This window comes from Equus caballus, chromosome 5, assembly GCF_041296265.1.
Source record: "Equus caballus isolate H_3958 breed thoroughbred chromosome 5, TB-T2T, whole genome shotgun sequence".
Taxonomy (NCBI): Eukaryota; Metazoa; Chordata; class Mammalia; order Perissodactyla; family Equidae; genus Equus; species Equus caballus.
The window spans coordinates 84,780,556-84,795,744 of NC_091688.1; the positions used below are offsets into that span (position 1 = coordinate 84,780,556).

A 15,189-nucleotide genomic window follows, 5' to 3' on the forward strand; every position below is an offset into this window, starting at 1 on the left:
AAGGAGCACATAGCTCTTCTACTGGTGAGAACCCAATCACGCAGGCACACCTAACTGCAAGGACAGCCGGGACATGTAGTCTAGCCAGGTACCCAGGAGGAAAAGTAGATAGATTTAGTGGATAGCTAGCAGTCTGTGTGGGTTAAGAAGTTGGGGTAAAAGGAGACTGAAGAAAAAATATGCAGTTTGGCAAATAGGCATCACTGGTGACCTCCGCAAGAACATTTTAGCAGAGCCCTGGAGGTGGAAGTGGAGTGGCCAAGTATAGGGCTCTGCTGATCATAAAAAAAAACACCATTGTTCTTTCCAGGAATTACCAGAAGCTATCATCAGGCTGAATTCTAGTCACCTGGCTGCTGCAGAGTAGAAAAACTAATCATCATCATCAGGCCAAAGCTTTTTCTTTCTGCAGAAAGCTACAAAGATTCAGGGTATTGCAGTCATTGTGGCAGTGTTCCCAGAAGCTCCAGCTTGACTCATCTAGAGTCCAGTGCCCCTGTGATATCACACAGGGCTGGCACAGATCGGGGTAGGGAAGAGGCATCTGTTGCCTTAAGTGTGTGCAGTGTGTGTGTACACATGTATATGAGTGTGTATATCTTCCTGTGTTGTGTGAATGAAGATGATATTTGTACTCTGTCCCTCTGTGGAGAGTAGGGATCTATGCTTTTTTGGTAGCAGAGTTTAATTCTTAATTTGCTTGTTATTCAAGAGCTAAAACTGCAGATATTTTGAGGTGAGTCAGCGTACAATCATTGTCACAAGAGATGCCCTTGCATAGGCTTAAATGAAGAAAATAATCATCCTACACACACACACACACACACACACACCCCAATTCACGTGGCAAGGGCTGTTGTTACAAATCTCTAAGTAGGGTTTTGGTGGCAGGCTGGCTAGGATGGTGAGAATTCTGCCCCCTCAAACACATGTGCTTAATCACACAGTCAACCATGCAACTTCCGAAAGGGACTTTCCCCAGCAGGTCATGTAACTGGGCTTCTTCTGGTGGACTGGATTCATTCTTATCAATTGAACAAACGTTTATAGAAAGCCTGCTGAATCTCAGGCACCATTTTAGGCCTTGAGAATTCCTGTAAAACTCTCATTACACTAATCTTTCTTAGTGGATATTTTAAAGATACATGAAGTGTACTTTTAGCTGTTTCAAAGTCTACTAGTTCCATGGGAGAATCTGGAAGAAGGAAAGAAATTTGTTCACCCAAAGGGATGAGGGCTGGTGATATGTTTGTGACTTCCAAGCTCAGAGAGGAGAATTAGGCTCTGCGTGTGTGGTACAAGCTGTGGGTTTAGGTGTTATATGAAATCTGAATCCTTCAAACTCTCTCTCTCACGTGTCTCTGTGAACTACAAGCTTAGCCAAGCCGTGAAGTCACTGGGATGGTTGAGTCATTAATTTGAACTAATTGAGCTAAGTACAGCATCCCCCACAACACACACAATATTTGAACTATAACTCGCAATTCTTTAAGTATCAAATTTCTCCCAATCTGACACATTATAAAAATTCAACTAAAGCATAGCTAAGTAAAGGAAAGCAAGATGGAGAAGAGATCTCAAATAAGAGATACTGTGTTCTGGTAGTGAAAAAAATCTATTGACATGGAGTCTAGTGGGGGTAGGAGGATGGTTTTAAGGAAGAGGGTTGATGAAATCGAAGTCCCAGAGGAGAACAGATTTAAGAGATGTCAAGCTGGGCAGATGGAAGAAATGAGATGGGGAAAGTGGGAGACCCAGAGATGGCCACTGCCAAGAAGGCTGCTTATGTCCTTTTAATATCAAGACTCAAGCACTCTTTAGTTACTCCAAAGGATAAGTTCTTGGCAAACACAAGGTCTTTTAAAATCGTTTTGATCATCACCTCCTTGTACAAACTTCCTTCCATCTGGATGATGTCATCTCTCCCCATCCAGAATTGCACAGAGGGAACTTTCACTCTCCCTGCATGAGCTAAATGGACTCTTAAAAGCAAATGATATTAATTGATTTTCACTTTTTCTAGCACTTTATGAGTTTGAGGTTTTCTCCTAGAATGATTTAATATAGTTTTAAAATATCCTCCTTTTAGCTATTTGTGTCCTTCTTGGAGGTGTTAAATGTGGAAGCAATTATCCTCTTCATGACAGGATTTTTTTCTTAGCTCAGTAAAGCTTTGTGCTTTGTGACACCTGATGCGTAGGTAAGGAATTGGGCTTATTTTCCATTAATTCGCAGTGAGTTTCTTTCCCTTAGAGAGCTAAAGGGTAAAATGTATGCTTCTCTGAGAGATAAACCACAATCTGTTAAGTGTGTAGGAGGACACTAAAAGCTAGAAAAAATTATGTTCTAGCAAAGTAAAATGTGAAAATTTTCCTTTTGCATTATTCCATAACCATGGCAGAAAGGCAAAAAAAAAAAAAAGCTGATTAAGTGGTTTCATGGGAAGTAACCTAGAAAAGGACAGTCTTTTTGGTTGAATTACTTCTTGTTAGTCTAAATTGAAATCTTTTTTAGAGTGTTTGAGGCATCATATTTTTAGTTGATGGGCCCATGAATTTAAAAGGCTCAGGTTCTTACCAGTGTTCAGAGAGCTGGGGCACTGCCAACAGAGAAGATAAAATAAGCTCTCTGATTTCATCTGAAGTGTCTAATGTGTGCCAAGGAAAAATTTTTTCACAAAGAGAATAGGTTTTGTTGTTGTTGTTCATAGAATGATGAGCGCACCAGAGTAGATGATTTGCGTTCTGCCAAAACTGTGGCAATAGTTAATTGACTTTGGGAATAGGAGACATTTTATTCTGTGTGAAACTGAGGCCAAAACACATCAGAAGATGCAACTGCTTTCTCCATTTTCAGATTCTAGCAAGAGAGTAGATCATTTCAAAGTTGCGTAGCAGGACTGACACTCCCCTAAGATCAGTAAATCTCATCCCAGGGCTGGAAGTGGATCGGGACAGCATGTCGGAAGTACTTCTCAGAACCCAGTGAGCCTTTGTGAAACATAGGAAATGTTTACAGGTGGTTGAACTCGATAAGAAAAAGTCAATTGTGGCAAAATCTTCATAGTAACTTTTACAGAGCCTTTCCTATGGGGCAGCCACCCTGCTGAGTCCTTTAAGTGTATTATCTTAGACGTCTATTAACTCTCAGAAATAGGTATCATTATCTCCATTTGACAGAAGAGAAAATCAAGGTAGGGAGAGATTAACTAATTTTCTCAGGAGAATAGTGCTTGTAATTGGTGGGGGTGGGGCACAAAACACGCTGGCAATGAATTCAGGGAATCTGAGTCCCAAGGCTGGGGACACAACCACTATGCAACACTGCATTCAGGAATCCTTAGACCATTGGAGGAGACAGAGTCTGATTGGCTCACATGGATGCTGGCGATCAAGGCCAGCTATAGAGGAAAGGATGAAATAGGTAACGTTTGCCTTTGGTTCTCCTTTATCTTCTCTTTATCCCCCTTCAAGGGTTCCCGCTACTTATTCTAACCCCACTCCTGATTGCGAACCTATGTTTCATTTTTATAGGATGTTTTTCTAGAAGGGATTACTGTTGGAAGTAAATTACAATATTAGTTTATAAAGACTAAAAGAGTCACTACTTTAAGCGGTCTTTGTATTCCAATAGGACATTTTTAAAGAATAAAAAATTTTCAAGACATATGTGGGCCGTTTCTAAAAGTGATTCTTCAATCTCCAATGGAGATGGTATTTTTCAGGCTGAGAGCTCTGTCTGAGGCCTTCAAAGTGGAATGGGATGTAGCAACTTTCTTGTCTCCTGGAAAGGCCACTTATTGTACAGAAATGGGGAGAGAGAGTTAAAGGAAGGAGGAAACATTGTGTGGATGGAAAGTGGTCCAAAAAAAAGAAGAAAGAAAAGGCTAGAATCTCATAATTGTGTGCTGACTGCAAACTCCACCTCTGCCAGTTTCTAGCATGTGACTATGGACAAATGATTAAAAGTCCCCCATGTAAAAATACCCATGTAATAGACTTGTGAAGATTAAGTGAGATAAAGACTGAAAAAGGTGGCAACAAAATCCATTTCAACAGTCAGGACATTCTTAGCTAATGTTGATCCCCTCCCCCTTTCCCCTGCCACAGTGTATGTTAGAGTTGGGGGTGGGGGGTGATCAGGAAGGGAAATGATAAAGATTAATGGAAGAGAACTGTGTAGAAGAAAAAGAGACTAGTTCTGAGATATTTATTCCATGACGTGAATCAATCTTATTGCACTTACTCTCTCATTCCTTCATTCAACAGATACTTGTTGATTGCTTCTGCAGTTCTGTTAGGCTCACTTGGATCAGCACTACACTGAATTTAGAAATGCTGATTTTGCAGAATCATGTCTTTATACATCTAGAATCTGATAAACCAAACCAACTTAAGGCATTAAGGCATTGCTGGTGTCTTTCTCTTGATCCTTCTTCAGATACCCCTTCCAATGAGAACTTCAGAATGGTAAACAAATATCATTTTCTGTTTTACCACATCTTCCTAGAACACTTTGGCTGGAACACCTTTTTTAATTAGCATATATTTAATCAGCAAATCTACCACTAACCACTGGCCATTTCTGTCTCTGGTAGGTGCACAGACGTAGCTGGGAAAATATCAAAATATAGTCATTATTTTTTTGGTTTTTTTGGTGAGGCAGATTTTCTCTGAGCTAACATCTGTTGCCAATTTTCCTCTTTTTGCTTGAGGAAAGTTGTCCCTGAGCTAACATCTGTGCCAGTCTTCCTCTGTTTTGTATGTGGGATGCCACCACAGCATGGCTTGATGAGCAGTGTGGTATGTAGGTCTGTACCTGGGATCCGAACCCGTGAACCCCGGACAGCCAAAGCAGAGCATGCAAACTTAACCACTTTGCCACCAGGCTGGCCACAAAATATAGTCATTATTTACCTGCTTCTGAAACTCCACAGCTCCTGAGTTAACCACAGCAATTGAAACCACACAGGTGATAGAAACCATTGAATTATTAAGAGCTGCCCTGGATTTTAATTGAGGGCCATGAGTTACGTTCCTGTTCTTCAACTAAGACCATGTACAAATAGTGATGCCTGACACCTTCGGCCCTGGATTTATATACTCTACAGGCCAAGAAGGATATATATTAATTGGGACTAACTTTGAGACTACAAAGAGGTGCCCTTCGTCATCCTGCCATGGCACTGTGCTATTGGGGGTCTGTTCCCAAGTGCCCCCTCAGTGTCGGGCCTCACCAGCTTATGCATACAAATAAGGCCATGGTGATGTTAATGTCTGATTTTTCCTGGTCTTGTAGCTCTCTCATTACAAAACTGCTGGACCTCTCTAGCCAAACTCTCCCACCTACTGACAGTCTGGAGGGGCTGTCTCACATGGGCTGAGGGAGAAGTTTGCACCCACTGGGTACAGCTTCTGCCTCACTGGCTTTGCCCAGCATTTGCTGTGCCAGTTGCCACTGCTCCGTGGGAGGAATGCTGCTCTCCAGTGAGCATTGTACCCTGGGGCTTCCCAGTGTGTCACATGGCAGCCATATTCTCTTCAGGCTTCACCAGACTCCTGGAGCTACACATAGAAAAAGACAGAGAGAATCTTTCTCTCCCTAACTCTGTGCCCAACCTGTCACCTGGACCCTGAGCTAGAACTACCTGGCACACAAGCAAACTGCTTCTTCAGATTATGCCTATCACCCCTCCATCTCCCCCTTTCATCTCATGAGGTCATTTAGAGGACTGTAGGAAAGCCATATCATCTCCTCCATTCTGTTCAAATCTTCCCTCTCTCACACAGGTCTCCATGAACCAACTTTGTCCCTTCTTAGTTCAGTCAAAAACAAAAGCCTTTATGGGTATGCACATAGGCAGATCTGTACCTTGCTGGTCACTGCTTTCATCTTCCCAGTCTCTGTTTAGGCTCAGCCAGGCCCACGCTGCTACCTGTTCATGAAGTTGTCTGGTTTCATGGAGCTCATAACCACAAGAGAACTGAGATGCCATCAGTGTCTGGTAGAGATTGCAGACGTTGGTCAGTGTAGACCATCAACATGAGGACTAACCCCCAGTAAAGGGGGTCAAAATCAGATAGAGGAACTGCGCTTGAGAAGCCTATTAACTCATTTTGGCATGATTGCCCGTTGAGTGAGCCAGAGCTCAAAACATGGAAGGTAATTTGGCCTAGAAGACACCCCAGTATGTAGCTGAAAGAAAGGTATTCATTTCTGTGGGCTTCAACAAAACATGGAGGTTTATTCTCTGACCCTCAGTTCTCCTAGGTTATGAGAGGGCAGGGAGCTGTGGAATCCAGATAGAGGGAAAGGTACACAGTCCTAATCACTTTGACTTCAGAGGAGACAGGGAGACAGAAAACATGGGCTATGATGTAGTTCTTCGTACAAACATAATAAGCCATATTTTAATGACCAGGATCCTCAGGAGTAGGTATCAGTAAAAATGCACTATTTTGGGTATGACCTCATCCCCTCTTACCTTTTTACTTAAAACAGGACCTCCAGTCATTCATTCTGGAATCAAAGACCTCAAGGTCTTGAAAACGACCCAGTCTGGATTTGAAGGGTTCATCAAGGACCAGTTCACCACTCTCCCTGAGGTGAAGGACCGGTGCTTTGCCACCCAAGTGTACTGCAAGTGGCGCTACCACCAGTGCAGAGACGTGGACTTTGACGCTACCTGGTATGAGCAGGCGCTAGGGCCTGGTGCTGTGCAGATAGAGTCCGCCCTCTTCCCAGGGGCCCAGAGTTCATGGAGTCTTCCCTCTGAAAGGGAAAGGTGGAGGCCGTTCAATTCAACCTCCTCACTGTTCAGAATCCCTTCTGATGGGTAACAGGAAGAGCACTGTCTTACTTTGAGTTAGCAGGTCTGCACTTGAGTCTCTGATGCTGTTAGCTATAATGACCTTGAGGGGACCACCTAATTTCCTGACCCTCTGGCTTTTAATTGATTAAATCAGTAATTCTCAAACATTGTTGTGTATCAAAATCACCTGGAGGGCTTGTTAAAATGCAGAGCATTGGGCCCACCCTGGGGGTTCTGATTCTGTAGGTCTAGGGTGGGGCCCGAGAACTTGCATTTCTAATAAACTCCCAGGTGATGCAGGTGCTGCTTGACCAGGGACCACACTTTAAGAACCACTGTATCAAGTGGGGATAATGATGTTTGGTCTCACTACCTCATCCTAGATGCAGAGAGTGCTAAACTAGGGTGACCAACTCGTCCCAGTTTACCAAGGACTTTCCTAATTTTAATGCTGAAAATTCCATGTCCCAGGAAACTCCTTAGTCCCAGACGAACTGGGACAGTTTTAGCCTAGTCACCCTATACTAAACTCAAAATGAAATGAAATTCACAGAAACACTTTATAAGTGATAAATGCCTTAAAAAGGTAGGGGCCGGCCCTGTGGCCAAGTGGTTAAAGTTCTGCACACTCCACTTCAGTGGCCTGGATTTGCCGGTTCACAGGTTTGGATCCCCAGTGTGGACCTGCTCCACTCGCCAGTCTTGCTGTGAAGGCATCCCACATATGAAAGAAGAAATAGAGGAAGATTGGCACAGATGTTGGCTCAGTGCGAATCTGCTTCACCAAAAAAAAAAAAAAAAAAAAGTAAAGGGATGATGATAATAATAATATCCTTGACAAGCAATAATTACGCCTCTGGACTTCCAGAGTTTGCTTTTTGACCAAGCACCTCATTCCTTTGCTGAAGCTCTATTTGTTAGAAAATTCTACCTTGTGCTGAGCTGGACTCTGCTCCCCACCCCATAGCTTCCTCCCACTGGGATAGTTTTGCTCTGCTCCTTTTATTATGTGATAGGTTGAAAAATATTTGAAGAGAACCTCACCTCAATCATCTTTTTCCTTTTTTATTTCAAGTGTTTCCCCATGGGCAGCAGCCTAATGTATTTATGTTGAAGCAGGCCAGAAATTGAGCATACCAGAGTCAGGGACTTAGTCTCTAGTCATAGAGACTTAGTCTCTCTAGTCATACTAGAGAGAGGGACTTAGAGGGGATCAATTAACTTTTAAGCTCAGATTCCTTGTCTCTAAATTGGGCATAATAGTACCTACCTAGGTAAGTCGAGAGAATTCAAGGAAGTATTCATGCACAAAGCCTGGCACAGAGTAAAACCCCTAAATACATAACGACTCAAGGAAGCAGCCAAGCTGAACAGTAAAGGAGTTAGGAGTACTTGGGAGTCTTTTTCCTAGGTTCTTCAAACATGGAAGGAGATTTACCCTGGAATGCCCACTGGATCCTGAGCCAGATTATGAAGATAGCTTAGTGTTTAGATAGTGCTCAATGTTTGTTGAATGGTGCCCACGTGTGTGTGTAGGAGAATAGGAAGTGAGGTTTTTGTTGTTGTTGTTGTTGGCATTACAAGATATTAATCTCTTCTAAAACCAGCAATAAAATTGTTTTCTGGGGGATAGAATGGTCCTTCTTAGCTTCATAATACATTCTAAAAGACCACCCCATGAGAGACCTCAGTTCTCTTTTCTGTGTTTTAGGGACACTGTTCGGGACATTGTCCTAGAGAAATTTGCTGGACCCTATGACAAAGGCAAGTACTCACCCTCCGTCCAGAAGACCCTCTATGACATCCAGGTGCTCTCCCTGAGCCGGGTTCCTGAGGTACGTTTTGTCGTTTCCATTGTGAGGACTGAGAGAGCTTGTTGTGTCTCCTGTCAGCTTCAAGAAAGAGTTGAGAGTTAAAATAAGAAAGTGGAAGACACATGAAAAATGACATCTGTTGTTGTTCAAAAGCTTGTTATAGCAAGTGAGAAAAGAGCGAAAAATGGAAAAATCTGTCCGCCCTCAAAACACAGGCCACTGCTGTAGTTCTTCAGTTCTGCTGAAAATTCCCTGGGTCTCTTCAACCTGCCACAATTTAAGCCTCATATTCAGGACACTCGCATGCCCTGAAGGAGGGGTAATTAGACCAAGAGTCTGTGTTTCAGGGGAGCCAGAGAATGAAGGATGGATGCAGACAGATTCCATCCATACATTTGATGTTATTGAATGACTGTTATTGAATGGCTATGTCTCTATCGGCACATGAGGGATATAAAGATAAATTAGGTGTAGTCTCTACCCTCAAAGAGCTCATTATTCAGTGAAGGAAGAAAATGAGTAAACTAACAATACAATAGAGTATTATGAAAACACTGCAGAAGGCACCTGACTCAGGTCTAGGGATGGAGCCAGCAAGGTTTTCTGGAGGGAGAGGTGTTTGAGTTGACTCCTAAGGGACAAGTAGAGGTTATCTGGGTTCACACTCAAGGATGAGGGAGCAGGGTAGGTATGGAGACAGGAGGCAGCATGGAACAGTTATTTACTGTTGAGGGTCTGCCATATGTGAAGCTCCAGGAGTGAAAGTCTTTCCATTTGCTTAGAGATGAGGCAAGAACTAGATCACGAGGGCCTTTGTGGGCTTATTTATAGAGTCTGTATTTTAGCCTGAAAGCTCTTAGGAGCCACTGAGGGGTTTAAGTAAGGTGTGGTGCTACCAGAGTAGCATTCTAAAAAGATCACACTGAAAGAAGCATGATAAATTAAAAGAATGATGGACCACAGACAAGGAGACCTGTTAGGAGGCTGTTGCAGAAATCTGACAAGGAGGGTCTGAACTAGGGCCGTGATAGAATGGAGAGGAAGAGTACCATCTTTAGACCTAGGCAAGAGGGACTCCTTCCATAGCCGAGCACTTTAGAGGCCCCCTTCAGGCCCTCCTCTGGCTGTGCCTCTCTGCACTGGATGAAGAGTCAGTGGGGCCAAGGCAATAAACCCTTCAGGGGCCCACATTTCCCCTTCTAGAACATTCTCTGGATACCTGCACCCCAGAATTTCCTTCCCAAATAACCCTGAAGCTACTTCCAGAACCTGTGCAAGCCTCTTCCCCAGATCCATCCTCTGGACGGCACATCATGCCATTAGTGTGTACACCCTTAGGCCTGAGAGTGGGCAAAGGGGCAGATGTTTGCAGGAGGTACAGATGGGACTTGACATGCAAGCTGAGGTGTCCACCCTTGTGAGTCCAAGAGAGAACATGGAATGGGCCAGGCGCCAGGGGCCAGGGGCTGGGGGCTGGCTCTTCCTATGCTACCATGTCCCGGCATGGTAGCGCAAGGAGTAAGAGAATTTTAAATTAGATCCTGGCCTTCTAGGTTGTTATGAAGGTATATTTGTCAAGTTAGAAGGATAGAGCATATTTTCCTTAAAAGTTTTTTAGCTTCATTCTTAACTTTTAAATATTTAAACATTTGATGTGTGGACCTTCAATTAAATTCTTATTCTGAGGCCTGCAAATGTTAGGGACAGGTCTGGAGAGGAGGGAATGAACTGAGGAGGCGTTTAGGCGGTTGACTGACCAGCACCAGGAGGCCACTTGGATGCTGAAGTTCTCCCAGTTTTTTGACCCACGGAGTTCCTACTTTGCTGAGAAACAGATTTTGTACATGAAGGAAAGAAGAGTGGATCCACCATGTAATAACAGGACTAGCAGGAAAGAACAGTGTCGAGCAGTAGAGGAACATCAGAGAGTGTGGAGGAGGGTAGAGAGAAACCTCAGAGACAGAGGCAGAGCCTGAGTAATGGGCTGGTGGATGGGTGGGATGGAGAGAGGAGCGAGAGAGAGGGATTCACTGTTGTCCACTGTGATGCGTATTGTTGTGCATTCCAGATAGAAGATATGGAAATCAGCCTGCCAAACATTCACTACTTTAACATAGACATGTCCAAAATGGGACTGATCAACAAGGATGAGGTAAGAGAATTTTAAAAATATTTAAAGCACATTTTCTCCCCTCCCTCTACTCTCTTTATCAACTTGAGATGATAATATCACTGACCAAAACTTTTAACAGCTGTTGCTTTGGGAATATTTATAGTCACAGTGATTAGAACCCTCTTAGACTCTGGGCCTTTCAATACCTGAGGCTGGAGTACCCAAGAAGTGGATGATTATAGAGGTGAGTTGGAAGTTGCAGAGAGTAAAAGACAAAGAAAGCACAGAATGTGCCCAAGGAAACAGCTGTGAGAGCTACTTCTCCGAAAGGTGCCACACAAGGTCACAGCTTTGTTATTCTTCCATCATGAGGCGATAAGCAGAAAAACAAGATTCTATTTTCATTTTCTTCCATCATCTCTAACTTTTGATTAAGTAGTCCATTTAAGCAGCATACAATACACAGGAAAAAAATGAAAGAGTATTTGTGTTTCTAACTGCAATTACGGAAGGCAAGATGAGGAAGTTCATTTTTGAGAGGAAACTGTTTTGGAAAAAGCACTTACCCCAACTTGTTTTTAGCCACGGAAGAAGCTCAAACTCAGTGTGTCTGACTAGACAACCTGTTGTGATCAGTCCTGGGAGATGAGAACTGTGTCCATCCCCCCCACCCCCACCCCCGGACCACTCTCAGAATGGAGGCTTTCTATATTTGATCCATCCTCCCACAGGCTTCTAAAACTTGCAAACACCATTTGGTGGTTTGTTTTAATGTGGGGGAGGAGTAGGATATGGAGGGCTCACCTATTAACATGCCTGTGCTGCCATGGAATCATATTCTCTGGTGGACAAAGGCCAATGAGAGGATGTCCAGAGGTCCTACATTATGGGCCTGCTGCCCCAGGAGCGTTATTAGTTACACTCCTCTGGCTTGGCACCTCATTTCCATTCTGCAAATTATGTCGATGGCTCCATCGGGCTCTGCACCACTGCAGCTGTAGGTGGAGGCTGCCGGTCAGTATTGTGAAACAAAGGTTGCGCCTAGGTGCCTGGTACAGCTGATAGACGGCCCTGAGTTGTAGAGGAGAGCAGCCTTGATCCCACTAGCTGTTCATTCAGCTGAATGGAGGGACAGCACTTTTTACTTCAGAGAAAAGAAAGGATGTTGAGTACCAGAGGGCCATTAATTCCACTGTAAACCCTTTTTTAAGTGACTACTTTATAAAGGGCAGAAGAGGGACCTGAAGGTAATCCTGGCCATGTCTATGAAAGGTGAAACAAATGGATCCCAGACAGAAACAGGCTCAGGCATCATGACCAGAGGGGTGCTTAACTCAGGACGCCCAGAAGAGAGAGAAGGTCTCCTTGCGGGCTTGCTACTGGGCTGAGGCCTCAGTGTCACTTGCTCTAAGAAGTCAGACTCAAAGCTCCCTCCTGGAGCCCAGGTCAGGACCTGGAGGCAGGAAGACCTGAGTTCCTTTGGGCAAGGGCTCTGCATAAAGGCACCTGAGTGGCTGAACAAGCTGTCCCCGTGTCCGTGTCTGCACTTTGGGGATGGCTGGAGCCATGCTCAGGCCCTCACCCAGCAGGTGGTACAAAGTGAAAGCAACACACGAGCAGCAGGGAGACAAGACACACTGACAACAGCAGAGGAGTGACAAATGACGGAGTGGGAAGACAGAGGAACTCTGAATGCACAGCTGTCTGAAGCCATTTAGCATTGGGCTAACAGCCTTGGGGACCTCAAATGCTCCTGAGGGCATGGTGATGTTATAGCATTGGACAATGATTGATGTCCAAAGTGAGTCATCAAGCAAAAGCCAAATTACATTCATACACTCTATTTAAAAAGCAGAGATATGTAATGCATGTGAGAAACATTTATATCCCAATGATAAAAATTTTTCAAAAACTTTAATTTTCTGGAAAATTGCCTCATTTCTAAACTATTGCCAGAAAAATAAGACCAAATAAGTTGCTTGAAGTAACTTTACTATAGGGACCATACATTTTCCTGTTTAGAAAGGTGGTGTTTTTGTTGTTGATTTAATATTGATTCATAGAAAAAACGAGAGGCCTGCATAATGCTTCTGAAGTTATCATGTGGTTTTCCTACAGGTCTTGCTACCATTAGATCATCCATATGGCAGAATTACCGGTACGGTCAAGAGGAAGCTGACTTCGAGGCTGTGACATGGTAGCCACCAATGGGAGTCCACTCTCAGCTGAGGAACTCTTTAAGCCACTTGTGATGCTGGCAGTCATAGTGGGTAGCCATGCAAATTTTCAACCTAGTATGTTGATTGATAGCGTTCATTTTCCTCCTGTCTGAAAGAATTCTTCCACGCCTAGCTCAGCAAGGTGTTTTGTGATTAGTAATTATGACATGCTCTGTGGATACAGTTTACTGCACAAATGCTGAGCAGTATTAGAACAATCATAAATCAGTATTTCTTTTTAGTTATTTTGTGCCTTCCTATCTTAGAGAAGCTTTAGAATCAATTCACTAAGAAAATACTCATGAATTAATGGAGGTATCGTATCAATTAATTTGTGCACAAGTTTAAGAAGTAAGCGTTGTTTTCATCCTGCTGATGCTAAAACGTTCCTTCTGGGTAATGTAGAAAATGTAATGACAAAATCATATTTTGACAAATGTCACCATTGTGATGTCAGTTGTATTGAATATTTGAATATTCAAGAATGCTCTAGCTTATATATCATTGAGAGTTTATTTCTCCTCTAAAAGTACTTTTGTAATCTTAATATGTTGGTTTTACGCCTTTTACAGCCCTTAGAGAATATTTGGTACACATTGGGGGCACTGAGAAAAAGTGTAAATTGTTTTTCTTTGAATAATGCATCGCTCTGGCGCAAACAGCCACGTTTAATAAATGCTAAATCAGTACACAAATGGATGACTATACATATAGAAAGAAGACTAGATATGTGAAAATATCAGCAATGATGATTTCTAGATGGTGGGGATTATGAATGATTTTTATTTTTTGCCATGTAATTTTCTGAATCTTCCAAACATGAAAATTTATTACTTTTATAATCAGAGAAATAAATATAATTGATGATTTAAAGATGCATACAAGTGTGAGTGGTGATTATCTTTATATCAATTGATTAATATCTCTTTTGTATATATCATAAAGTTTAGTAAACTATGATTTTGGAAGCCCATGAAAATATGTCCACATGAATATTCTAGATAACCTTCTTCTGTTTTTTTTAAATCTCCATTTATTAAAAAATTGTTTTACATCTCCATTTTTTCTAAAAATGCTTACATATGAACACTTAGTATTATTTGATAATTCTGCTTCATGCACCTTTGTAATACTACTACTTAAGGTAGCATGGTGTAGTGTTTAATTTCACAGTCTCATTTAAATCCTGGATCTACCTCTTACCAGCTATATCAGAGGTTTCCTCATCTGTAAAATGCAGGCAAAAATAGAATCTACCTTACAGGTTTTTTGAAGATTAAATGGGTTAGTATTTATAAAAGGCTATGGTAGTATTTGTGCCTGACACATAGAAATTTCTATATGTCTTTGTTAAATGAAATGTCCTGCCTTCTTTTCATTTGTTATTAGATCCAAGTAGAAAGTCATCATTGGACTTTGTGGTGAGGTGAGAGCTGGGAGGTCTGAGGGCAGCAAACCCTAGAAGATGCTGGAGGCCATTCACAAGCTAGTGCCTGCTTGGAAAGAACATGAGCTAAGAAGAATGAAACAATTTGATAAGGAGAGCGCTATACTGAATACTCATGTTACAAAGTGTGCTGTACATCATGTAATTTGCATGGCCAAATGGCTAGTACATTTTATTCCTCTGCTGATTTGATAATTCTGTTCAAAGAGGAATTTAGAGTCTAACATGATTTTTCCTAAAAAAACAAACAAGAACAACAAAAAACTTAATTAGGCCCTTCTTACTTGATATTCTCTTGGTCATTTAAATTTTAGGAACAGTGTATTTGCTTCAGAGAAGAAATTAATGTTAGAGCAGAATTCTTAGAAATGGTGGCTCATTTTATACATATATGCATTTTATTTCTCCTGAGCTCTTAAAACATTTATTATAACAGGTTGCAAATGAGCTATTGAATGTTATATCCCAGGTCTGTGGCAAGAAAGCTTGAGTCTGTGAAATTTTGAAGGACAGTCTCCTGTTTTGTGAAGGATGTTTTCTTGTGGTTTGAATTATAAACCATGCGCTGAAAATCAAGCTTTAGTTTCGCCTTCCCCTTTTGGCGCTGGCAGAGGAGCAGGCAGGCCTGGTCTGTCAACCCCTGTGAGATAATTTGTATCAAAACACCTTGTAATTTTCTTACTGAAGGGTACACAGACACTGTTCCAATTTTCTGGGAAGCAGAGCTGCTCTCACCACACTCTCTCCTCTTCTCTCCCTATCCTTACCCCAGCCCTATCTCAAGT

General features: G+C 42.4%; 1 protein-coding gene across 9 annotated transcripts in view; it reads left to right on the forward strand.

Annotated features, from left to right (window-relative positions):
- UOX (urate oxidase) overlaps positions 1-13,836 on the forward strand; it is a 94,174-nt gene extending 80,338 nt beyond the window's left edge. For all 9 annotated transcript variants that reach the window (XM_070268771.1, XM_070268768.1, XM_070268769.1 and 6 more), the window contains 4 exons: positions 6,502-6,688; positions 8,523-8,646; positions 10,694-10,777; positions 12,857-13,836. In XM_070268771.1, coding sequence (XP_070124872.1) covers positions 6,502-6,688; positions 8,523-8,646; positions 10,694-10,777; positions 12,857-12,931 — 470 coding nt within the window. In that variant the 3' untranslated portion in view covers positions 12,932-13,836. The remainder of the gene's footprint in view (positions 1-6,501; positions 6,689-8,522; positions 8,647-10,693; positions 10,778-12,856) is intronic.
- Positions 13,837-15,189: the final 1,353 nt, after the last annotated feature.